The sequence below is a fragment of the Triturus cristatus genome, chromosome 6, assembly GCF_964204655.1.
Source record: "Triturus cristatus chromosome 6, aTriCri1.1, whole genome shotgun sequence".
NCBI lineage: Eukaryota > Metazoa > Chordata > Amphibia > Caudata > Salamandridae > Triturus > Triturus cristatus.
Window position 1 is genome coordinate 1,085,827,677 of NC_140589.1, and position 26,839 is coordinate 1,085,854,515.

Sequence of the window (26,839 nt, forward strand, 5' to 3'; positions counted from 1 at the left end):
ACCCTGAGGGAGGGGGTGTGAACACCCTTTTGGGAAGCCAAGGGTCTCCCTGGGAGATCAGAAACCTGTCTCAGGCCGCAGGCTGGGAGAGACCAGTCAGCCAAAACACCAGATGGTGGTAGGATTTCAGGGGGCACCTCTAAGGTGCCCTCTGTGTGGGTGTATTCACAAATACACCCCTGGAATGAGGGTGGGTTTGTGATTAGGAGATGTTTGATACCAAACATCCCTATTTTCAGTGAAGTCATCGTGTAGCTCGGGAACTCTTAAAATGGCTTCCCTGACCACTTGTACTGGCAGCAATGGAACTGACCAGCACAGGGGCACATCTGCTCATGCAGATATGTCCTCACATGTAATTAAAGGCACCCTGTATTAGGGCTGTAAGGCCTGCTGTAGGAGTGAATTACCAATATTACATGCAGTGTTAGGGGATAGGGCACGCAGGAATGTGTGTCATGTTTTCACTTTTGTCTGCACCACAACATGCAGCCAGTAATGGCTGTCTTAAATGAGTTTGGCTAGGGGTCCCGTAGGGTGGCACAATTCGTGCTTCAGCCCCCAGGGACCCTCTTTAGTACCTCAGGCCCTAGGTACCAACGGTACCATTTACTAGGGACTTCTATAGAGTGCTAAAAGTATGGCCAATTGGGTGCAAGAATTGTCCAGTTCTGGGGAGAGAGATCTGGCACTGGGGACCTGATTAGTAGGAACCCAGTGCACTTCCAGTTGAGGAGGTGGGGTGACCTTGCCAAAATGGAGCGCTTCACCTGCACCTGCACATATGCGTAAGTCACCCCTTTGACAGGCCTAACAAGCCCTTAGAGGCAGGGTACAATGGGGAAACTGAGAGCAACGCAGCACATCACGGTCCCAGAGACCGCCCCAGTAAACATGCCAATGAACCCGACATGGGCCTCAACTACAACACCTCCACCCGACCAGTCCATTTCGGACAAACTGGACAAGGTCTTAACCGCCATCGAACTCTCCAGGTTGTCCATGGAAGAGCGACTCGGCACCCTCGCGACGGAAGTCAACCTAATCCGAGATGACCACCGCAAATTGGCAGACAAAGTGAGGGAAGGCGAGAAGACACTGGCCAACATGCAACCTACCATCAAGGCACACCAGAAGACATTGCAAGATGTCCTGAGCCGCCTATTCACCGTGGACGAACACGCAAACGATTTAGAGGGACGCTCGAGGCGCTGCAACATCCGCGTACTGGGTCTCCTGGAAGGAATTGAAGGCGCAAACCCGCTGGAGTATCTAGAAGCATGGGTGAAAACCTTCACCCCCACGTCTGACCGAACAGTATTCTTTTCCATTGAACGCGCACACAGAGTCCCAGCCCGTAAACCTCCACCGGGATTAGCTCCCAGACCAATGCTAGCGAAGTTCCTAAATTTCAGAGACCGGGTGCTTCGAGCGGCCAGACAAGCGGCCCCCTACGGTTGGAAAATAAACAGATAATGATTTGTCCTGACTACGCGCGAGCGGCGCAGCAACAAAGATCATCATTTCTGGAGATAAAACGTCAATTGCGAGCGAACAATATCCAATATTCCTTGCTCTTCCCAGCTCGCCTCAAGGTCCTTTTTAATGGCTCCGCTATCTTTTTTGAAAACGCTGAGGAAGCGCACGAATGGGCGGATCAATACTGCATGCAGCAACCCAGAACCGAGACAACACGAGGCTCACCCCTCAAAGCGCCACGCACCAGGAGACGTAACCCGAAACAGCAGAGCGGCAGATCGAATAAAGTTATTGGCACACAAGAGTCTCTGGACCTGGAACAGATTATGAAGGAAAGACGGGAGGTCTTGCAGGCGGTGATTGACCTGCAGGCCTACCCCTGTGCGGAGGACATAGATCGACCCCCACACATTTTTTCCATCGGAAGGAGAAGAGGACAGCGACGGAACACTATCGGGAGCGGACTCGGTCACACCTCCCCTGGTCAACCCTCAGACAGCAGATGCCATGTTGGATGGACAATTGTCTACCCCCCTGCCATGAGACGATCCGGTGGAAAACAGTAAGGACTCGCTCCACTATTGGTTCGTCCGTTGAGCACACACTGCATTGAAACGACCTGACACCTCTCAGGCGATGCACAATGATCCTACTAAAGCCCGATCAGCGTCCTGCCTCGCACAAATGCACCGCCAACCCCATTGCATATTGTTGTACTCCTCCTCCTTTTTGAGGGAGCCGGTTTGGACGCATCGTCACCAACGATGGGTCCTCGGTATTGGGACTGTTTCCCAACCCCACTGTTTATTACCCCTGTTCAGAAATGTCCCGTCCCCTCATGGAACTTCACACAACAGGGTACCTGCAAAGTACATATAGGCGACATTGTATGTCACATAGGTGCATCACATCACTGGGGGACTACACTTCGGCGGATACCAGCCATACATGGCTATGACAACACAGAAATTAGTATCCTCACGCTCAACGCTAGAGGCCTGCACACGCCAAGCAAACGCTATGCATATACTCGTATACAAAGCGCCAGACTGCGCAGATCGTGTTTCTACAGGAGACGCACCTCATTTCAAGATTGAGGATTTTCCAAGAAGGAGGTCACCTCGGTCCAGGGCAGCTTAGGGGTGGTCCTGGTATTGAGGGGAAACACCTATCCTGGCCTGCTAATTTTCCTTCTGACCTTGCTGCCAAAAGTGGGGCTTGATCCGGGGCCGGGCATCTCCACTAGCTGGAGAGGCCCTGGCTAGCATATCAAAGGGCAGGAAGCCTTTGAGGTTCATCACCCTGAATGCTGGTCCTGCTTGGGGGTAGGTGTGAAGAACCTCCACCCTAAGCAGTCTTTGTCCATGACCCACAAGGGCTCCCACCTCATGGGGCCAGACACGTCCGAGTGTGGCAGGGTTGTGCAGACCAGTCAGCTGGACACAAGGGAGCTGGTCGTTTTTTACGGGGCATCTCCAAGATGCACTGTGAGTGCATCTTGCAATAAATCTGACACTGGCATCAGTGCGGGTTTAATATGCTGAGAAGTATGGTAAAAAACATCTTAGCATTCAGTAAAGCCATCATGGAGCTGTGGCGTTTGTAAAGACAAACACCCAGCTCATGTACTCAATATGGCTTCACTGCGCTTACAACTTCTAAGAATTGACTTAGACACTGTAGGGGCATATTGCTCATGCAGCTATGCCCTCACCTGTGGTATAGTGCACCCAGCATTAGGGCTATGAGGCCTGCTAGAGGGGTGACTTACCTATGCCACAAGCAGTGTTTATAGCCATGGCACACAGGGATGTGTGCCATGTTGACTTTGTTTTTGTCTGCACTGCACCACAGTCTGCAATGACAGTGTAATATATGTTAGGGGAGGGTCTCTGAAGGGTAGCACAATCCATGCTGCACACCTTGGAGACCCTCTCTGGTCACAAGGCCCTAGGTACACCACTGGTACCTTTGACAAGGGACTTGTATGTGGACCAGAGGTGTGCCAATTGTGGAAACACAGGTACAGTTTTGGGAAAGAACACAGGCACTGGGAAACTGATTAGCAGGGGACCCAGTGCATATTCAGTCATAGTGCATCAGATATCAGGCAAAAAGTAGGGGGCGCTTTCCTACTGCAGGAGAAGAAAATCTCAATTTTCCAAGACTTTGTGAGGCATACTACAACTAGGAGGAAGGGCTTTTTGACCCTACATAATAGACTCCCTGAAAGACAAATCCTGCACTCATTCGCTGGTCCCGCAAGGTAAGTCTTCAGAGGTAGAACACAAATCTTTGATAAACCTACGGATCTTGAAACCTTCACGGCTAACATTTTAGAGACTCATATGGACGAGGATGGTGCATACTGGTTCCTCAATTTTTCCCCTCACTTGACTCCTGCTGAGTTATATTTGTTGTGTCTTTGCTGCAATCACGTAGAATTATCCATATACTCGTTGGTACTATGACTCTACTGCCTCTGACTTGTGGCAGAGCTCTGATAATCATCAGGGGCGCTGATATCGGTGTACCTGTTTACACAAATTAAGTTGTGTATCCTTTAAAGTCATTTGTCGATACTCTGCTCTCATCTTGATATCTCTATATTGCACATGTAATGTGTTTCACTAATTTCTTGTAATCAAGCTTATTTTTATGTTTTTTAGGGATGTCTCATCTAATAATCGTTTTGCTAATCACTTTATTCTGTTCTTTTTACAATCCTTTTAGAGCTGGGGTTTGGGTTGGGATGCTGGATTTATCTTTTTTTCCTGACGCTCATTTTTTGGCATCGTTGTCAAAGTGTGGTGCTTTATATATTTGTTTCTTCACAGGCTGCATTTTCATGCATGTGCATTTGCTGGGTGTCGTTCGCTTTGGACCTGTTGATTGTTTAAGGGTCACTCACTCGTGTTACTTTTTAGATTTTATATTATTTTATACATTTTGTTCTTAACTATGCCTAGTTATTAACAGTAGTAGTATCTTTATTGTTATTATATTGTGCTCCTCCATGGATATACATTGTATTTCCTATGTCTAGTATTATTATTATTGTATTATTAGAGTAATAATATAATTTCACTAGCTCCCCCCGCTCACTCACATGTTTGGCTGACACCTTTATCCCACCACAAGGGCTTTTTGCCGATTATGATGCCGGTCCGGTGTGCTGCCCCACACTCCGTCCGCTACACGGATACTCCCACAGCCTTTCAGGCTTATACTTCGTCCATTAGGGGATAGTCGGGTTTTCTTCTTTTTTATTTCTTTTCCATATCTTCTTTTTCTCCTCCCCTTTTTCTCCTGTCCCTTGTGCCATGGGGCACACCCCACTAAGCCCAGTTGATTTCCCTTTATGGCCCTTTATTTTGGGCATCTGCACTCCAATTTCTGTTTTAATCCACCACTCCTCTCCAAGATGCCTGATATGAAAGTAATATCTCTTACTGTTAAAGGCTTAAATCACCCAGTAAAATGTAGGAACAAAAGAACAGACACCGACACATACTATATACTACTAACCTTCCCGACTTGGTTTGCAAGATTCAGTGAGTTAGCCTCAGGCCTAGCCCATCTCAAGGCCGAGATGCATAACCTATCAACCATCACCAAAGAACTTCTAAATGTACACAGAGTCACCAACCCCACCGTGAACCAAATCTATCTCCAAACTAGTAGATACTTCCCCAAGATTTCACACCACGAGAAAACTAGTCAGAGTAACCAAATCAGTCCACAAATTAGTGGATGCATCCCCAAGATCTCACGCCCTGACAATAATGCACAAGTTACTTACTTGTGTAATGATATATATGTAAGAGACATTAGTTATTGATAGATTCCTTACCTTAGAATATCCCCAGGCGTCAGACTGGATCCGTAAAGTTTTCGTCAGCAGTACCCCTACACGTCGGTAGGCGTAGTCGTACGGCTCCACGTACGTCACTGGTGTCGTAGGCGCCGAGATGACGTCATCGGCGCTACTTAGACGCGCCCATGTGCGCTGACATCAGTTCTGTACACAACCTTTCCGTGCCAGGAGCGCAGAGCCATGCCAGAGACCGACTACTGGTGCAATAGAACTAGGGCCCTGAAAGGAATGACCTGAACCCTAGAGAACAGTTCGCAGAACAGGGAGGATGGGCGGGCGGTAAGGAATCTATCACTAACTAATGTCTCTTACAGATATATCGTTACACAAGTAAGTAACATGTGCATCTGAAAGAGACACGTTAGTGATAGATTCCTTACCTTAGAATACATACCCAAGCAATACCAATCCCGGTGGTGGGTCTGCGAAGTGAGAATACACCAGAAACTCACGGAGAACTGAACGGCCAAAGAATCCGTCTCTCCGGACCGGACTGTCAAGGCAATAGTGCTTAGTGAAAGTATGCAACGAGGCCCAAGTGGCCGCTTGACAGATGTCTTGCAGGGGGACACCACGTTCCAATGCTGTGGTAGCTGCTGTCGCCCTGGTAGAATGGGCGCACAGCCCAACCAGAGGTTCCTTTTTAGCCAGAGAGTAACAGGCTTTAATGCACAAGACAACCCATCGGGAGATAGTTCGCTTGTGCACAGCCCGGCCTTTCTTGGCACCCACGTAGCCAACAAAGAGATGGTCATCCACCAGGATGAGATAGAACGAGAGCGCACATTTTGGGTCCAGATGGTGGAGCCTCTCCTCTTCTCTTGAAGGGTGTGGATGCGGAAAGAAAGTGGGCAGAGGTTACAGTTTGCCCAAGATGAAAGGCAGAGACTACTTTTGGTAGAAAGGAGGGACGTGGTCGAGTCACAACCTTGTCCGGATGAATCGCAAGGAAAGGAGGTTTTCAGGAAAGAGCCTGGAGTTCACTCACCCACCGAGTGGAGGTGATGGCTACCAGGAAGACAGTTTTTAAAGTCAATAACCGCAAGGGACAGTTATGAAGAGGCTCAAAGGGAGCGCACATCAACTATGGGAGAACCAGGTTGAAGTCCCATTGAGGCATCACAAAAGGAATAGGAGGGAAAAGGTGAGTAATACCTTTGAGAAATCTATTGACAACCGGGGACTTGAAAAGAGAGGGCTGATTAGGCAACCTAAGAAAGGCTGAAAGAGCAGAGAGGTAGCCCTTGATAGTGCCCAAAGCAGAGCCCTGCTGGGCCAAAGAAAGGAGGAACAATAGGAGCTCAGAAAGATGGGCAGCAAGAGGATCAACCGATTTTGCTGTGCACCATGCCACAAATATTTTCCACCGACAGGCATATACCATTTTAGTGGAGGGACGCCTGGTTGCCAGAATCACCTTACATACTTCGGGAGGCAAGTCAGATGGAATCAGCGGTCGCTGCTCAATCTCCACACAAGGAGGTGGAGGCTGGACAGGTTCGGGTGGAGGACCGTCCCCTGTTGCTTTGTCAGGTGATCCTCCCGAAGAGGCAGTCAGATCGTGGGATCCACGCTCATACTGAGAAGCTCGGGATGCCAAACTCTTCAAGCCCAGTCCGGTGCCACAAGAATGACTTGGGCCCGGTCGCGCCTGATCTTCTTCAGCACTCTGGGCAGAAGTGGTATAGGAGGAAAGGCGTACAACAGACCGCAACTCCACTCGCAACGAAAAGCGGCGCCTAGCCGAGTGCTGCCTTGGAAACTCCAACGTGCAGAACTGCTGACATTGCGCGTTCTCTTCGGTGGCGAATAGATCTAGCCAAGGTTCTCCCCACTGCTGAAAGAGACCTTGCACCACCTCCAAGTGAAGACGCTATTCGTGATCCAACATGCACTGTCGGTTGAGCTCGTCCGCCCTGGGGTTCAGTGAACCTGCCAGGTGTTGAACCACCAAGGAAATGCCTTGACGTTCCAGCAACGTCCAGAGACGTTGAGCCTCCTTACATAGATCCACGACCCCACCCGCCCTGTTTGTTGCAGTACCACATGGCGGTGGTGTTGTCTGTGAACACCTGCACTACTCTCCCCTTAACAGAGGGAAGGAATGCTTTGAGTGCAAGTAGGATTGCCCTGAGCTCCAAAAGGTTGATATCTGAGCTTGGACTCTGCCGAAGACCAGAGGCCTCTGATCTCCGCCTCTCCCATGTGGCCGCCCCATCCCAGGAGGGACGTGTCCGTCACTACTGTGGGCTCTGGTTGGGGAAGGGAGAGGGATCTGCCGCTGATCCATCGCTGGTTCATGAGCCACCACTGCAAGTCCTGTGCAGTGCCCTCTGAGACCAAGAAGTAGTCGGACAGGTTCCCCCGATGCTGCATCCACTGGAACTTCAGGTCCCACTGCAGAGCCCGCATATGCCATCGATCAGCAGGATGCAGGAGGCCATGAGGCCCAGCAGCCTCAGTGACTTCCTGACCGAAACCCAGGGCCGAAAGATCGGAATCATAGCCCGAATGTCCCGGACTCGCTGTTCGGGAGGATAAACCCGAAACTGCGCCGTATCCAGAACTGCTCCGATGAAGAGGAGCTTCTGAGAGGTAATCAGGTGCGACTTCGGCACGTTGATGGAGAACCCCAGCAAGTGCAGGAGGTCGGTCGTAGTCTGGAGGTGGGAGAAGACTGCCTGGGGCGAGCCCACATTCAACAGCCAGTCGTCGAGATAGGGAAAGACTGAAACCCCTGAAATGCGCAGATGAGCTGCGACCACCGCCATCACTTTCGTGAACACCCGAGGAGCGCTGGTAAGGCCGAAAGGGAGCATGGTGAACTGAAAATACTCGTGGCCCACCGTGAACCGTAGATAACGCCGGTGGGCTGGCAGAATAGGAATATGAAAATAAGCATCTTGCAAGTCCAACGCTACCAGCCAGTCTTGGGGGTCTAGAGCAGACAAGACCTGAGCTAGCGTGAGTATCTTGAACTTCTCCTCCGGAGGAAGCGATTGACGTTCCGGAGGTCTAAGTTAGGGCGTAGACCTTTGTCGTCCTTTGGAACCAAGAAGTAGTGGGAGTAGCAACCCCGACCTACTTCTGGTGTCGGAACGGGCTCAATGGCCCCCTTCGCCAAGAGGTCTGTAACTTTCTGCATGCGACGGCAGGGGAGGTCGCGGACTGACCCGTCCGCTGTCCTCGGGACCCATCACGGCAGGTCCCACGTCCGCGGCTGCGCACAGACTGTGGCTGCGCAGCCTTGCGGGTCTGAAAAGAACGCACCTGGGTGCCCCGACCTTGACCTCAAAAGGACCGAAAAGCAGACTCCGAAGGAGTACGAGTGGCGGCGAAACCCAATGACTGGGCCGTAGCCCGAGAGTCCTTAAAGCGTTCCAGGGTGCTATCCGCCTGATCACCAAGAAGGCGTGTACCGTCAAAGGGCATGTCCAACAAGGTGTTCTGGACATCCCCAGAGAAGCCAGTAGTTCGGAGCCAAGCATAACGACGGAGCGCCACAGTTGTGGAAAGTGCCCTACTGAGAGAATCGGCCGTGTCAAGCCCACAACGAATAGTACATTTTGCAGATTCTCTCCCCTCGGTAATGGCTTGGGAGAGAACCGCCCATGCTTCTACAGGGCACTGAGGCAGCTACTGTGCCACAGTGTCCCACACAGAATGGGAATAGCGGCCTAGCGCTTCATTGAAGGGCAGTAACGGCTCCTCAGAGGAGGACTGTGGCTGCAGAACCTCAGTCAGGAGATTGGTCCTGATAGGTACAGAAGGGAGCTCGAGGTTAAGAGCCTCAGCCGCCCGACGCAAAACCACTGAAGAAGTCCCAACCTCCTCCGTGGCCACAGAAGAAGGGGACAGAGTACCAGGGTGTGGAGAGAAATCCAGATCCACTGGACCCTCCACATCGCCTTCCCACTCAGGCTCATCCTTGCATTGAGCTGCAAGAGGGTCCTCAGACCCCTCCCAGTATTCCCCTTCGTCCACCGGTTGCTGAAGGGGCCGGTAAGGACGAGGTGTCCTGGGAAACAGGATAAACTCCCCTCCAAGAAATAGTATGGGAGGTTGAGATACCAGTCCCGGGTCAGCGCCGTCTGGTGTCAGTGGCAGCGCCTGGCGCAGGAGCCGGATCCAGGGCCGGCGCCGAGGCCAGAGCTGGCGCCAGCACCCGGGCTGAAGTTAGAGCAGAGGCCGGAGCAGGGTGTAGTGCCGGCATAGCCGGGGCCAAAGGCGGCGGCACAGGGGCAAACCCTTCCGACGGACCCGCGGGTCCGGGTCGGCACCGCGCCCGGCTCCGGAGCCAGATCCAGGGCTGGCACTGAGGCCGGCGCCTGCGCCGAGGCTGGAGCCAGCGGCACCGCAGGGTATAGTGCCAGCGTAGCCGGGGCCAGAGGCGGCGGCACAGAGGCAAACCCTTGCGATGGATTCACGGGGCCCGAAAGCGCTCCGGAGGGACCCGGCGGGTTAAACAAATGGCGCAAGACCCCGGAAAGGCAGGGTAGGCCACAGGCAACGACAGACGCTCCAACGGAGCCGCGGGGGAGTTACTACCCGCCCCCTCCACCGCGTCCCGTGACCGGTGAGGGGTAGAAGAGCGACGACGCTTTCTTTGACTTTTTATGGCGCCGAGACTTACCTGTCCCCAATTCAGATGAGCGATGCTGATGGCTTTGCGACCGGTCCCTTGACCTCCCACGGGATCGGAACCTTGATCGGTGCGGAACCGATTGCCGGACTTCCAGCAACTTTCGGGACCGCTCCCGTAAAGCTTTCGGTGCCATGGCCCGGCAATCGGGGCACGCCTCGGGATAATGGCCGTGCCCCAAGCAGAAGAGACACGTTGTGAGGGTCCGATACCAACATGTTTCGATGGCATGCTCTACAGGACTTAAACCCGAGCATTTCTATTGCACCAGGAGTCAAGTACACGAAGAAGGTGTTAGAAACCAAGTTAACATTTTTAACTAGGGGTACCACTTTCTCTCGGATCTGCGCTGCTGTGCGGAAAAAGAAAGAACTGACGTCAGCGCGCGTGAGCGTGTCTAAGTAGCTCAGACGACGTCATCTCAGCGGCTACGACGCCAGCGACATACGCGGAGCCATACGACTACGCCTACCTATGCACAGGGGTACTGCGGACGAAAACTTTCCGGATCCAGTCTGACGCCTGGGGATATTCTAAGGTAAGGAATCTGTCACTAACGTGTCTCTTTCAGATATTCAGATTAACTTACCTTCGCCCTCTTGGCCTAGGAGGACAAACCTTGAACTATCGGACAGCGACAGATGACCTCCTCATATCTTATGCCTTAGCAACAGATAGCAGTATGTCACAATGTGGCACTATCCAATCCATTCAAACCAACCCCTTCAGAGAACCCACATACAATAACAGATCCGTAAACAGAGATAATCTCACAAATATCAACATAGAACAGACTGCCCTTATCCATTCTATTAACAAGATAAAGTGTGCAATTGCAGATCAGCTAGCAAACATGCACCTGACATTTTCGACCTAATGCTAGAGAATGATTTAGACATTATCGTCCTCACCGAAACATGGTTAAACAGCTCCTCCTACCCCATCCTTGATCTATTGGTTCCTCCTAGTCACGACCTAATCCGCCTAGATAGAAATGTAGCACCGAGAGGTGGGTTAGCCTGCATTTATCGTAGCACAATCTCAGTCAAGCAAGTAGATTCCATTGCTCTATCCTCCAGCGAATATCTCTTTATCAATATATCTGATGATAAGCGCCTCCCCAGCAAGCTTCACTTATTCTACCACCCCCCGAGGGATAATCTGACTTTCATCGACGAGTTAATGGAAGTCATTTCATCCAACGTCAACTCACAAGTTCCACAAATTTTCCTGGGTGACTAATCTACGCTGGAACAATGCAAACTTTCACGGTGTAGGATGTCTTAAAGCGTTTCTGGCAGACCATGACTTATCCCAATTCTGTGACATTCCAACTCACAACAAGGGAGAGACTCTGGACCTCATCATGGCAAAAATGAGCATCATCTCTTTAGAATCCATCACTCCTTGCGACTGGACTGACCATCACAGCATCCTCTGCTCCATCAATATCGAGGTCACTCCAAAAAGGAGTCCACCATCAAAAACAAAAAAATGGAAAAGGAACTTACAGAACATCAACCCCATTACCCTAGTAAACCATTGCAACTCTGCCCTGACCCCCACAACTGACATGGAGGATGTCCATGACCTCACAGCCTTTTACAATTCCACGATGCTGGAAATCCTGGACTCTACAGCACCCCTCCAGAAAAAAAAATGTGTCCTCCAAAATTTCCAAACCTTGGTTCAATGACTCCCTGAACTCGGAGTGACGCAAGCTAAGAGCTGCTGAACGATTATGGAAATCAGCACCCACCGACGTTCACCTACGTTAAAGAACTCATACAACAGGAAGATTCTAAAGGCCAAGGCAGACTTTTTCAGAACCCAGCTGAACCAAGCAATCAAACGTCCCAAAAAACTCTTTGAAATCCTCAAGCAACAAGCTCGCAACACGGCTAACTCCACGGATCTCAACGACCTGGATACACCTTCTTGCGATTAGCTTGCCAACTTCTTCCATGAAAAGATAAAGGGCTTCGAGCTCGAAAATACAAGCTAAGAAGGCCCTCCCACAACCGGTGGCCCTCAATGCTAACGGATATTCATAACTCAAGGTCCTTTTCAGCTCTCCAGGGGAAGTCACTAAAAACAATGCCTCCTGGAACACCTTCGCGCCAATCTCTGAACAAAAAATCTATAACACTCTTCTAGCAATCACTCCCTCCAATCACTTCTCTGACCCCATTCCTCCTGCCCTATTCAAAATGTTAAAAATATCCATCCTACTATTATGGCCAAAAATTGTAAACGCCTCTCTGAGACAAGGCTCCATACCAGACTATCTTAAAAGAGGGCAGGTTACACCTATACTAAAGAAATCCGACACCATCCCATCAGATCTCAACAACTACCGCCCTATATCCAACATCCTCACTTTGGCGAAACTGCTGGAGAAATGTGTACAAATACAATTATGCAATCATATTGAGAATTACAACCTCCTAGACAATCACCAATCTGGTTTCCGTAAAGGTCACAGCACAGAATCTGCACTCACCCACATATTGGATGACACGCTAAAAATGCTTGACCGCATCGAATCATGCCTAGACTTATCCTCCGCCTTCAACACGGTTAAACATGACAACCTACTGTCCTATTGGAAGGAAGGATGGGCCTCTCGGGCCCAGTGTTACATTGGTTCTTCTCCTTCCTTAATAACATAACACAAAGATTCAAGATGTAGAATTCTCTCTCTCAGCCCTCTGTGGTCAACATAGGCGTTCCCCAGGGCTCAGCCCTATCACCTATTCTTTTCAGCCTACTAATGGAATCCCTGGCGAACACATTCAAATCCGCGAATTTCCTATATCACCTGTATGCGGACAACACCCAACTGTATTTAAAAATCTCCTCTCCAGAAGACTTCATCTCCCTCAACGCTACTCTACAGAACATGCAAAGTTGGCTCACGAAAACCCACCTCATGCTTAATACAAAACAGACAGAAATCATTCTTATCTCCCCACCCAATCACACACAAAAGATAGAGCAATGGCTGAAACACCTAACCTCCATTGACTGTTCTCTCCTCATCATTGACCAAAGGAGCCAATCACCAGATGAGTTTATTAAGGAAACTTAAACTCTTCCTCCCGCAGACCGACCTAAAAATGGCAGTGCAAGCCTTTGTGCTACCAAGATTAGACTATGGAAGAACAACTCTTTGCGGTCTCCCCAAATACAAGCTGGCTCCGCTGAGGGTTTCCCTTAACGCTGCGGCAAGATTGGTATCAGGATCTAAAAAAAACAGCCACATTTCTCCGACCTTGAAAGCGCTGAACTGGCTGCCCTATAAGGCTAGAATACAACTAAAGGTGGCCTGCATGACCCATAAAGCACTACATAACAATACACCCAGTTACCTAGCTCTAAAATTAGAACGATCCGGAGGATGCAGACAACTACGAAGCGCAAGCTCCTTACTTCTGAAACCACAATCCTTTCATAAAATGAGAACTGGCTGCAGGGCTTTTTCAGGGATCACTCCAAAGATTTGGGACTCCTTGCCTCCAGTGGTACGGGGAATCTCTCCCGTTACCGCATTAAAAAAACAGGTTAAAATACTCCTAATGAACAAATTCGCGTCTTAAGACTTGATTCTATGCTTACATCAAGTCACCGACACGATCCTCATATCACTGGCTAACGCTTGTGCATTGAAAGAGAGCGGTATATGTTTGTTTATTTCCTCAATACTGACCTAAGGTTCAATAACTGTATATAATATAATGTTCTGTTGCCCTCTGGGATCATCATATGTTGTCTACTGGTCACCTATGTTATCTGATACTATTTACCTCTTTTGTAAGTAATGATGAATATCAAATGCGTGTATACTACCTCATTTCGTATGTCTTTATAACTATATACTGTAAAGCGCTCCGACACCCTTGTGGGTCACGTCCGCGCTATATAAAACCTTATAAATAAATAAATAAACAGGAAAATACTAAAATTAAAGAATATGTTCCTGACTTGTAACCACCTCTCCATGTATTGGACTGAGGCTCATGATGGACTATACAATGTTTTTGGGGTGCCCTTTCGTCTATCTGTTTCTCTTATCATGTTGTGCCCATATGTATTAAGCCTCTCTGTGGGTTTACCTGACAAAGATATGGCTTTATGGGACCTAATGTTGACTGTGGAAATTAAAGTTATTTTGCTAGAATGGAAAGCGTTAAACAACTCTCCTTTCACACGTGATGAGAAAGGGTTACGCACCTTAGAAGCATACATGAAAGTCTGTCACTTCCCCCCTGAGACTGCTGTCCCTTTTCAGTCACTCTGGCACACCCTTGACATCTTTGTGTCCAAAGAATAGTGGCTCTTCTTTTACAATCTGTATTCGCCACAAGCAAAGGGCTTACCCCATCCCATCATAGTAGCGCTTTCCCCACAGCGCTTACCTCATTTCCTTAACCCTCCCCCACTAATTACCTTTCATCTATTTTCCTCTCTTTTTCTTTTCTATGGTTATGCAGATCTGGTCTTGTTGGCCTAATGATCTTCTGTTTAGGTTATCATCCAATATGCCTCCTCTTCTATATTCATGTTTAGTTTTTGCTGCCATCAAACCTATATAATATTTCTCATTATCAAATTCAACTCTAGAAAATATGCTTCGACTATTATGGTAATGGCAACAGTTACATGCTTTGTTTCTCGAAATTGACCTTATGGCACCCTTAGTCAAGTTCCTACTTCTACATTAGTGCAAATACTTTTGATATTACTTAATGTGCGTGGTATTTTTATGCTAGATTGGGCCTTTGATATTTGTGTGATATTCATTCTTTTATTGTTCTCTGTACTTGCTAAAAACTTTATAAATTATTTGAAGAAAATCTAAATGTTCCTCTGTGTAAGCCTTGCTGCTCGGTGCTAGAGCTACTCAGGGTGGAGCTGAGAGTTTTACAGACAAAAACCTACTGAACCTAAAGGGGTTGGCAAGTGTATTACCCAATAAGGTTGCACAACGAGATCATATAATACACCTCATTTCCTCACAGTAGTAGAGTGGTGCAGAGTAGAGTGCCGTAACGTAGAGTGGTGAAGAGTAGAGTGCAGTGCAATGGCATAGAGTACAGTGGGGTTGAGTGCAGTGTAGGGGGAGGGAGAGAAAAGAAGTAACATGGAAGGGGGACAGGTGGGAGGGAATTGAAGCTACGTAGAAGGGGGTATGGGAAACGGAAAACACAAAGCACAAAGGGTATGGGAAGGCCAAACACAAGGAGAGGACATGAAGCCTGCATGGTGTGACAAATGGGAGAGAAGCAAATGAGACACCGAAGCCAACAAATGGTAAGCTGTGGACGGGATGTAAGCCCACTGTATGTAAGCAAAAGTCTTGCAGAGACAATGCATGCACTATATAGGCAAAACGTACAAAATACAAGAAACAATCTATACACCTGTAATGCCCCATTGTTTCAGTTAACAGCTTGAAGTTTCCATAATTCTCCAGCTAACAGACTACCACTGTTTTGGATAAGCCCAGCTAGCCAACTTTGATATTTTTAAAATATCACAGCTATTGCTTTACAGTTAGCCATAAGTCTGTTGACAGTTCACTCTAAGTTCTGAAAAGCTAAAATATGCACGCTTTGCCAATTCCATAATATCAGAGTGCTCACATTAACTGTAATGGCACAGCCAGCACACTTTGTTCTAGACACAATACTCATCACTTGCCAGGTCATGGCTCCAGCTCTGGACTCCTGTAGGACTTCAATAGAAAGCTTACAGCTCCCATTTAAAGATTCCAACCCACCATCAAAGATCATCCAGCTTTATTGCCTCAGAGATCCTAAAACCTTGGTGATTCTTCAAGACATTCACCCAGGAAACAACTGTTAGGGGGAGTAGCTGAAGAGAGAAAAAAGAAGCAGGACAACTCTTGAGCCTCCGGTTTATCCCTGGGGGAAAAAACGATCACCAGTTGTATGGGTCACCTGGAGAGCAAGAGGATGCTCATGTACTACAAGTTGGGGAGCACTGAAGTAGGGAAACAACTCCTGTCTTCCATGTTGTTATGTTAGAGAGTAATTATAGAGCGCAGCTGTCACTCTGAGGAGTATCATGGCGCTATAGTAGATTGAGTTGCGGGCAGAAAAATAGTTGAGGACTGGAATGAAAGAGGTTAAATGAGTGATCTACATAGTGCATTCGGGGCATTGAAAATCCATGTTTTCAGGGTCTTCCTAAAGAGGGATTCTGATTGAATGAGACGGAGGCTGCTAGGGAGTTGGTTCCATGCTTTTGTGCCTAACACGGCAATGGATTTTACCCCTTTTGAGATACCTCTGAAAGCTGGGGTTTTTAATAAATTTGAATTGGAAGATCTAAGCGTGCAGCAAGGTACATAGTGAGTGAACCTGGAACGAAGATACTGGGGGCGAGAGGAATAAAAGCTTCAGAAAGTGATAAACAGGATTTAAACAAAATATTTTTGTGGGCGGGTAGCCAGTGCAGAGTTTTAAGAACGACTGATGCAGATGATTTCCTAGGCCATTTTAATACTAGTCTTGCTGCAGCATGTTGAACAATATGAAGTTATGAAGGACAGATTTATTGGTTCCTTCATAGAGGCTGTTTTAATAGTCAATTCTAGATGTAAATAAAACGGTTGCAGCCGGCTGCCTCGTCGTAATGGAGAGTAGATTGAAAAACTTTTTTAATGATTTGATTAGGTGAAAGCAGGTGCCCGCCACAAATAGCGCTTGTTGGTGGAAGTAGAGGGCTGAATCAAATCTGGCTCCCAGGATCCTGGCTGCCGTTATAGTATTTGGGGAGGGGGAGTGTCAGCCGGCCACCACCGACAGGGGCATGTTGTCACCTATAATGCGGGCAGGTTAATATGTCCCATGTCCTTCATGTACTTGGGCTCTTAAGGCTACTTTTCAAATGACCCTTGGGAAGAACAGATGGAGTCCTGTCTTTCAATTACAACTTAATTCACCCACCTTTAATCCAGCCAGTGTAGAATAGTCTTTGGCATCAAAAGGCATTACATGCCAAAGAATGATTTGTGCTCTTGAGGGAAACAAAGCAAACCCAGTGAAAGTCAGATCACGGAGAATTGGAGTTACAATTATGAAAGAATTGAAAAGCAGCATTTTTCATTACCCGTCACTAAAAAGAGTCACTCTCATAATCTGCTTTCTGTATGTTGAGTAAAACTCCATTGTTGAGAACCAAGTGTAATTGCATTCATCCATGAAGAAGAGCTCTTTAACCCCTTGTGTGCCCCGCCCTTTCCACGCCCTGTGCCGGGCGTTTCATTAGCAGGCTGGGCTCATGACGAGATAGTCTCGTCATGGGCACAGCGCAACCGCGGCCCATGACGAGACCATCTCGTCATGGGCACTCAAGGGGTTAAATGGTGTTGAATCTTTTTTGTGTTGTAGTTTGCAACCACAACATCCCAAAACACACCTGGATCAGACTGCAGAAGTTGGTGTTTGGGTCCTGATGAATAATGGGTTTCAGATACACTGAAAACCGAAACTCTCCTTCGAAAAAAAACTATTTGCAATATTTCGGCCCCAATACTACTTGGCAGGAGTGCACAGCATTTGATCTTCAACAACATATGCTGCAAACAACTTGAGATTTAATGGTTCCTTTTTTAAAAAAAAATTTTTTATTGAGATGCTAGGAACAGACATTATAAAAAAAAAAAAAAAAAAGACAAAGATACAATACAGTATATGATAGATTCCCGCACAGATATCATCAAATAACAAATACAGGAGATGGTACAGTCAATTACACAGCAAATATGAATAGAAACATAATACATTAAATGACTTCGTGTTTGGCCTACCAAATTTTAGCTATTCCTTAATCCATTTTTCCAAAAAGTCCCAAATACGTTGCCCCATTTCACGTCTTCTTCTACCCCATCTTAGAAAAATAGCGGATTCTAAATTATATAAAGCCAGGATCCTTGTTCTCCAGTTTAAAAAAGGAGGGGCGTCTGAGCTTATCCACTCCGACGTTATAGCCAGCCTTGCCACAGACATGGCTATAAACAAAAAAGCAATTTCATATCTAGACCTCTGTTTCAGACAGTTACTCTCACAGCCTAATATAACAAGCTCTGCTGATAAAACTGAGATATTAAGCTTAGAATTTAGAAAACCTTCTATGTCATGAAAAAATGTATATAGTTTAGGACATGAAAAGAACATATGCAAATCGTTAGCGGCTACCAAGCCGCATCTTGAACAATGATGACCTCCTCTACCTCCCCATTTAGCAATTTTAGACGGAGTATAGTACAAATCGAATAATGCCATATAGCTTTGGGACCGTAAGCTTCCTGATATTAATACGCTGTTGGAAAGTTCTAAAGCCTGAGAAATATCTAAGTCCGTTGTACCTAACTTCATTTCCCATTTGACATTCTGTAACAGTATATCATCTGGTAAACCAGAGAGTAAATGTTGATATAGTGTGCCTATTCTAGAGCGTTTCAATATCAATTCCATAAGTAGATTTCTCTTGAAAAATCCAACCTCTTGCCCCCTTGCTTTCTCTACAAAGCTACGAATCTGTAAGTACTTAAAAAAGTCATGTATGTTTAAGCTGAATTTCTCCCTCAAGAACTCAAAAGAAGCCAATACTCCCTCAGTTCCAAGGTCTCCCAACGTCATTATTCCTTGTAGAGACCACCTACAAGTGATTGAATTTTGAAAAATGGGAGGTAGGAGTCCTGCCGCAGTAAAGGGTGTATAATTGTTGATTCTAGGGATCGAGCATTTCCTACAAATCTTACGCCAAAGCGGAAACATTGCTATTATTACCTTAAACTTCGTCTTTTTATAGTAACTGGGCTCCAAAACACGAACTAGTATCCCCTTAGCATCTTCTCCCAGTCCTATTTCAAAGATAGAGGGCCTACAGCATGATGGTATCCATGCCCTATCTCCAAAAATTGGTACAGCAAAGTGTTGGGCAAGAGCTGACCAATAGTACAGCATTAAGTTAGGTATTGCCCATCCTCCCCTTTCTCTCGGAAGATACATCCATTTAGCTGCCCTCCGGGGGCGATGGTATCCCCAAAGAAATCTGTTACAACACCTTTCAGCTTGAGCTAAACTTGCCTGGGAAAATTCCAATGGAATGGTCCTAAAGAGATATAAAATATGTCCCATGTCCTTCATGTACTTGGGCTCTTAAGGCTACTTTTCAAATGACCCTTGGGAAGAACAGATGGAGTCCTGTATTTCAATTACAACTTAATTCACCCACCATTAATCCAGCCAGTGTAGAATAGTCTTTGGCATCAAAAGGCATTACATGCCAAAGAATGATTTGTGCTCTTGAGGGAGACAAATCAAACCCAGTGAAAGTCAGATCGCGGAGAATTGGAGTTACAATAATGAAAGAATTGAAAAGCAGCATTTTTCATTACCCGTCACTAAAAAGAGTCACTCTCATAATCTGCTTTCTGTATGTTCAGTAAAACTCCATTGTTGAGAACCAAGTGTAATTGCATTCATCCATGAAGAAGAGCTCTTTAAATGGTGTTGAATCTTTTTTGTGTTGTAGTTTGCAACCACAACATCCCAAAACACACCTGGATCAGACTGCAGAAGTTGGTGTTTGGGTCCTGATGAATAATGGGTTTCAGATACACTGAAAACCGAAACTCTCCTTCGAAAAAAAACTATTTGCAATATTTCAACCCCAATACTACTTGGCAGGAGTGCACAGCATTTGATCTTCAACATATGCTGCAAACAACTTGAGATTTAATGGTTCCAATGGGTTTCTGGGCTGAACCACAGCAGTGGTTATTGATATGCCTTAACAGATTTTTAAAAAATGGTGAGAGGTGAGGGCTACAGAAGGGGTGGCCTATGCCTGCATTAAAATACTAGTGGTCAAGAAAATATTAGTCACTTAGGAAAGGAAGACCAAGACAAGACAAACAAGTCTTTGTTTCAAACATATCCTCACCTTCAGCACACGGGCAAATCGGTCTAGGCAGTTGCCCACTGCGATGTCAATGGTCTCCCCAAATATTCGATATCTATGTTCAGAATAGGCAATCACCTAAGAGCAAAGGAATGGAGACATCAAAACCTGTTGCTGAAGGAGAAAGACAGGATAAAAGTGGCAGAGGAAAGGAAAACAAGAAAAGGGGTGATAGCGGTATCAATTCCCCCAAGCTGTTTAGCCAAACTCTTCGAACCATGCAGTTTGAAGAATCTTGGGGGCACCACATAAGATTCCAAAATTAGATTAATTCATTACAAATATCAGCCTTTATAATACAAGGATTGAACTTTGACATAATTGTCTTTAAACCTGTATGAATTTGTATGAAATCACATGGTTACATTTTAACAGATTAGGAGCATCTTTATAGGAGCAGTCCATAATGATCTTCCATTTTGAATGAATTCACACTGTAGTCCTACATATATCTTTCATAATTATTTCATCCTACATGAGATTTTTCTTAATGAAATAAACATTTTATTACAAGCAATGTCAAACTGTATCAGCAAATATGAGTTTAAGGAGTCTTTTTTCTAGGCTAAATTTTATTTAAAAAATCTGTATCCACAGATAACCATTTATCTTGTGAAATCCATTTTCTTAGGTTGCTTAAACATTATGTATAGATTCACTCTGCTGAACACCATTAAGTTAAACATTTCTCCCAACTTCACTATTTCTTCTATTTCTCTTTGTAATAAATGGATTGAGGTTTCCAGGTATTTCTATACTGATCGACAAGAACATGCATAGCAATAAGATCGTGCAGTTCATCCATAAGTACAAAGCAGCATGAGGTTGAGAAGGGTTACAAAACAGTGATGAAGAAATGGAGAATGCAGTAGCAGAAATATACATAGGTTTCTGGAAAGGCCAGATACATCAGAACTGTTTGATAAACACATATCAAACTTGAACTGAATCGTGGAACAACTCAACTTACAATTATAGAAGTATGCACGGCTAGAACAAGGCTAGTATAAAGAAAATGGGACTAGAAGCACAACTAAGGGCTAGCATACATGCTCCTGGAATAAATCTATAAACAATGAGTATACAGTTCCTATGGTATAACAAAAAGGGGGACTTGATCATAAAGACAGATCAGAGAAGTCTGATACATCAGAAGCAAGTACCCTCACCCACCCAGTTGGGTGGCATGCTTCATCATCAGGCAGCTCCTCATTGGGCCAGCACTGCAATGTCCAATGGGCCCCTCGAGGGGGCTCTTTGCTGGAGATCTTTATAAGATATTGTCAGGTGTGACAAGTCATGTGTGAGAGTGCTAAGATTGTAGACTGGTGAAAGTATGAGAATAAAAAGGACTAAGAGTTACCTAATAAGAATTTATTAAGGTTGTATCTCTTATGACTAAAAACAATGTGTGGTGGTGTAGGAGATAATTGTCCTTCACTGCTCAAAAGATATGGTTAAAAACAAAGGGTCAACATTTTTCTTGCCATTGGAAAGTCAAATGATCTAGGCAATTCTTCTGGACCATTATGAAGATAATCTACAACTGACTGGGGACTTATACACATTTGATTATCAACCCAATCATAAAGTCACCCAACTACCGTGGTGATATTGATACCCTATATAGACTAGATGTAAATATTTTGACCTGAAGAGTAAAATAAAACCAAAGATGATATATCGTCATCTCTGCATATGACTCAGTCATTGCACGCTTCAACAAAATGGTGCAGGTTTAAGGTATATGTATGTATTAAGCAAACACAAGGAGATGATGGAGGGAGCACAAACTTTTCAGATACTCACCCCCAGTTACTATTAGATGGGGGTTGAAGCCATCATTGTTCTTTAGCTCACTTTGTATCATTGTTCTTCTCCTTACTAAGCCACCCCCGTTCAGACCCAGCCATATGCAGAGCAGTCCTGAACCTGATCCTCATGGGAACAGTCCAGCCCAAACTGCCCAGCCAGGTCTTCCCTGGACCAGAAACAAGCTTCCTGGGAACAGTTTTGGGGTAACACCCCCTCATCAGCCAGGCTAGCTTGAATTGAGTGGCAAGGTGAACAAGGGACCCATGTCTGGGCATACCCTGCCACTTTAGGGCGAACAAAGCAAAAACACAAGGAGATGATGGACAGAGTGCTGAAACCTTTCAGACACTCATCCCCGGTCACAATCTGCCAGGGTATGCCCAGATGTGAGTCCCTTGCTCACTTTGCCACTGTATTCAAGCTAGCCTGGTTGATGAGGCGTTAAACCCCGAAACCGGTCCCAGGGTGCTTGTTTCCGGTCCAGGGAGGACCTGGCCTGGCAGTTTTGCCTGGACTGTTCCCATGAGATACAGGGTCAAGACTGATTTGCACACGGCGGAGTCCAAACTTGGGTGGCTTAGTAAGGAGAAGAACGATGATGGATTAAACTCAGATCTGTGACTAGGGGTGAGTGTCTGAAACATTTCAGCACTCCGTCCATCATTGTTTTGTGTTTGACATGTATGTATTAGGCAGCATTGTCTATAGATATACAACAAACAACATACTGCCGTACGTGACTGTGCAATTAGCAAGGCTATACTTCACACAAGTGGTAAACTTGTGTCAAAAGTGTAAATCGCAAGCCCATCAACCCACGCACACCGCACGTAATTGTTATTTAAACCAAGCCCAATTAATTGCTTAAAGCTTGTAAATTAAGGTGGGTGGCAAAGAAAAGCCAATGCATAAATTCTAACCCTCACGGAGCAAAAAAAGTAGCCCCTTAGGTTTTGCAGAGGAATTGCGCTAGCTGCGGCGTAAACTAGAGGAAGACAAATTAAATCACAAATTAAGCATGTTGTTAGATATCAGCATGGGCTTGCCATGGTGCTGCGGGTAAGGATAACAAAAACAGGGCAATTACTCACGGCATCCAGCACGGACTAATACTAGCGACCTACCCTACTCTACAAACCTGGAGGTAACCAGGTTCCTCAGGTAGTCGCTTAAGTACCAGACCAGGACGCCAACCTCTTGTGTCTGGGTGGGAGGGGAGGGGCCTCAGAGACAACACGTGCGTGAATGTAACACCGTATTCAGAAAGAAGCACAGGGGGTTCTCCATTTTGGAGAGTGGCCCAGTCAGGGAAGTAACTAATGGAGGGGCACTACATAAAATGTGCTTATTGCATTCGGACATCAGGGCCTCGCACGAAAAGACAACAAATCAAAAACTGAACAATGGCGAGAGGCCTAAGTAAATGTGACATGTTGGAAGAATAGGTCATGTAGGTAGTAATTGACAACATCTTGGAAAAGGCAAATCAGTAAAAAAGAATTCAAGGATTGCAAAAGAATGTTAAGAATACATGTCAAATGGACCAATGAAACCGCCATCATAGAGTAGGTGAATCAGTCTATGGTAATAATCACCCTAAAAAGGGTCATTAAGTATGCAGCAAACAATATATATATATATATATATACAGCAAAACAACAGCAAAAAAATACAGTAAAAAGTACACATCAAGTCATAGGTCTAATTTGCTCCAAGGTGTGTCATCGCTGAGGACTGTGATGCGTCCCACGGGGAATACCCAGTACTGTTCCCTGAAAAAAGAGAGCATACTTGTTGGTGTTATGGCATGTTTCCAGGACTGTCCAGTTGACATCATATGGAGTGTGGTTCTTATGTTTAAAGTGTAAACTCATCTTAGTAGTGGTCTTCTTACACCAGATCCCACTCCGATGTTCTGTGATTCTGACTTTCACCTATCTTGTGGTCATGCCAATATGTCGCATGGGCATGTTATAAGAGAAGCAAACCAACAGTGGACTGTCCAATCTGCACTTCACACTTTACTACTAAAAGTAGATTGTCTTGTGCACAAATCCTCCGGCACCTGCCATTGTTCAGTGGCACCGTTCAACAGATCCTGGATATAAGAGACATGTAGAGGTGCACCAAGTAAAGAAGTACAATCAGATAGGTTTTCATAGATCCTTTATTTTTCAAATGTCCTTGCTTTATATTTACAACACGCAGTCCAGCCAAACGAGTTTGGTTCCAAAACACTGGGAACCTCATCAGGGATTAATATCTTTGAATGTTCAAATAGTTCAAGAAATCGTGTAACACGAAAGCTCTCGCTTAAATTTGCTGGAGGCTATGTATTTCCAAAGGGCATCCGAGTGCCCCTGTAGGGTACCTTGCTAAGTACTTTCTTATGTGTAAGTTTAAAACAGACCGAGCGTATACACATGGGGAAGAACTTAGCAAGGTAATACTAGTGTACTCTAGCTTCCCACCCTAGGCCAACAATGCAGTAACGGGGAGGGGGGGGGGGGCACGCTCCCTATGAATATTCCAAACCAACAAACGGCCCGACTTATCACCCTCTGTGTGTAGACATTGGTGATAGTGCGTCAAGGTATATTTATCCAGCCTCGCCCAAAGGTCAGCTATACATACACGTTGTTTCCTTTTCAGCTCACCCACGGCAGTGTTGGACAGGCTCCTTGCCTGTATGTCAGCTAAGGCTTTCTCCTCTTTATCCAGTTCTCCTAGTAGCTGCCGCCTTCCCCGCACACCAGTCCCATTATAGCCCCGCGTGTCCCTGCCTTCAAGGCTTCCCACTCAGTGGCCATCCCAGTGGAACCCCCCCCCCTCAGTTCGTTGACAAATAGTATGCTACTGTCTTGGATAATGTGTCTTTACCCACAACATCTTCGAGCAAATCAGGAGGAAATCTCCAGAGCATCGGTCTCAGTATACGCGATCCCCACCGTACCAAACATCGGATAGAGGAAAGGTCGGATAAAAATTACGCAGTTAAAGTTGCCCAGCCATATGAATGGGACGTCTAGTTTGTTGGACAGTAGTTCCTGTATGACCTGAAAGAATGTGGGGTCGTCAGTGTTAGGTGCGTATATATTTAGTATAGAAATTTCCCTGCCATCATACAGACCATGCAAAATTACATATCAGCCATTCGCTACATGTCGGTGTAAATGGTATGCCTGGTGTCACTCAAATCATAGTGCCCCTTGCGTATGTAAAATAAGAGGAATGGTGAATTTGACCATGCCACTGCTTGGCTATTCTAGCAGCGCCGCTATCGTCCAGGTGGGTTTCCAAAGGCAAGTGATTGATATGTGGTGGCGTTTAAGAAAGGTTAATACTCTGTGTCTTTTGGTACAAGTGCCCAGACCCTGAGCGTTCCAAGTCAGAAATCTATACTCCACCTCATCACCAAATGTTCTCAGCATCTTCGCCATCCCCGACCCCTGCCCACACATAAAAAGGTCACTGTATTGCACAACGTCGTAACAAACCACAACCATAATACTTAGAAAAACAATCCTCCTCCCACGCACATTCGCTGATCAACAATTATGTCAAAAATGCCTACCCCTATGTCTTGCCAGGTGGAACACAACCCACAGTAAAGCCCAACTGGGGCAGAAACACGCACATGCCACCCTGAGCAACTAAATCCGGGCCCACCGCCTCCACCCCCACCAATTGGGTCTAAACAAAGTGATCCATAGACACATTCTGCACACCGCTATGACTGCCACATCATCAACAATCCAGTTATGCTCTATATGAACCAGGACCTGCCCCATCAAGCAAATGCAACACTATAAAATATGCATAGTGTACATAAAGTCCGCAGGGTCTAGCAACCAATACAATTCGGAACCATCTCCAGTTTCAGGTATTGTTCTTTACTGTTCATCTGAGGCCTCTCCCTCCTGTTCAAGCAGGGTCCCTGGGACCACGTCCATGGATGCATCCTGCAATTAAGACTGCACAGCGATCTCCGAGGCGGCTGCCTCACCCCCTGTTTCCAACGCAGGCGGGATGTCCGAGTCCAATTGAAGCGTTCCATCGCTACAAACAGTGATCAGTTTGTCAGGGCCAGGGCTCACAACCGGTGGCCCCCCAACTCCTTCCCCCGGTGGTGTACCCCGCCTCGGCATGGACCACCACTGTTTGGGCCTCATCCAAGGCAGGGCCACCCTCCTGATATCCAAACACTCCAAGACCTTCTCAGGGCTCTTGAAGAAGTGAGCCTTGTCCTTCCCCAGGATCTTCAGTTATGCTGGGTATAACAGGATGTATTGCAGGTTTAGATCCCTTAACTTCCTTTTCACTCCTAAAAAGGATTTCCTCTGTTCCTGAACCAGTTGGTGTTATAGGGATATATAGTTATATTTCTGCTTTCGAACTGGATTTCTTGTTTCCCTCTAGTGGCCCTGAAGATGTAGTCCCTGTCTCTGTAATATAGGATTTTGGCAATGAACGCCCGTGGAGGGCTCTCTCAATGGCAAACATATCCGACAGGCCCAAAGGACACAACTGGGTTTTGATCCACTTTTCCAGGAAATGCTCCGCGGACCTGCCCTGGGCCCTCTCCGGGAAGTCTACTACATGAAATACTGCTGCGCCAGGCGCGCCCCTCAGCGCTTGAGTTGTGGAGGATAACTGTGTCACTTGTTTTTTCAAGGCGGAGACCTCTCCCTTCAAGCCAGATGCGTCCTCCTCTACAGCTGCGACTTTATTTGTAACTTTAGGGAGGTCCACCTGCAGAAGATTCACATCAATGGAGACTGTGTCTATGCGTTCCTCTAGGGCCTTCCGGGACCCCTGTATGGCAGCCAACAGCTCTACTTGCTTTGGCTCAGTATCGCCCCCCCATCCTCCTCATCCGTTACAGTCGCCTGGCGCGTGATTCGTTGCGGGGGGTGGCGAGGTGTAGTGTACTGAGGGATAGTGTTTAAGGCCCCGACTCAAGTGCCCTTATCCCTGCCCATGTCGGAGTTGAGTGGGCGGTCACCCCGTGTCAGATCACGTGCAGACAG

General features: G+C 46.6%; 1 protein-coding gene across 3 annotated transcripts in view; it reads right to left on the reverse strand.

The window, feature by feature from the left end:
* Window positions 1-26,839, reverse strand: part of OSGEP (O-sialoglycoprotein endopeptidase) — an 871,251-nt gene that overhangs the window by 585,474 nt on the left and 258,938 nt on the right. For all 3 annotated transcript variants that reach the window (XM_085611966.1, XM_085611965.1, XM_085611967.1), the window contains one exon: window positions 19,977-20,072. In XM_085611966.1, the coding sequence (XP_085468092.1) occupies window positions 19,977-20,072 (96 nt within the window). The remainder of the gene's footprint in view (window positions 1-19,976; window positions 20,073-26,839) is intronic.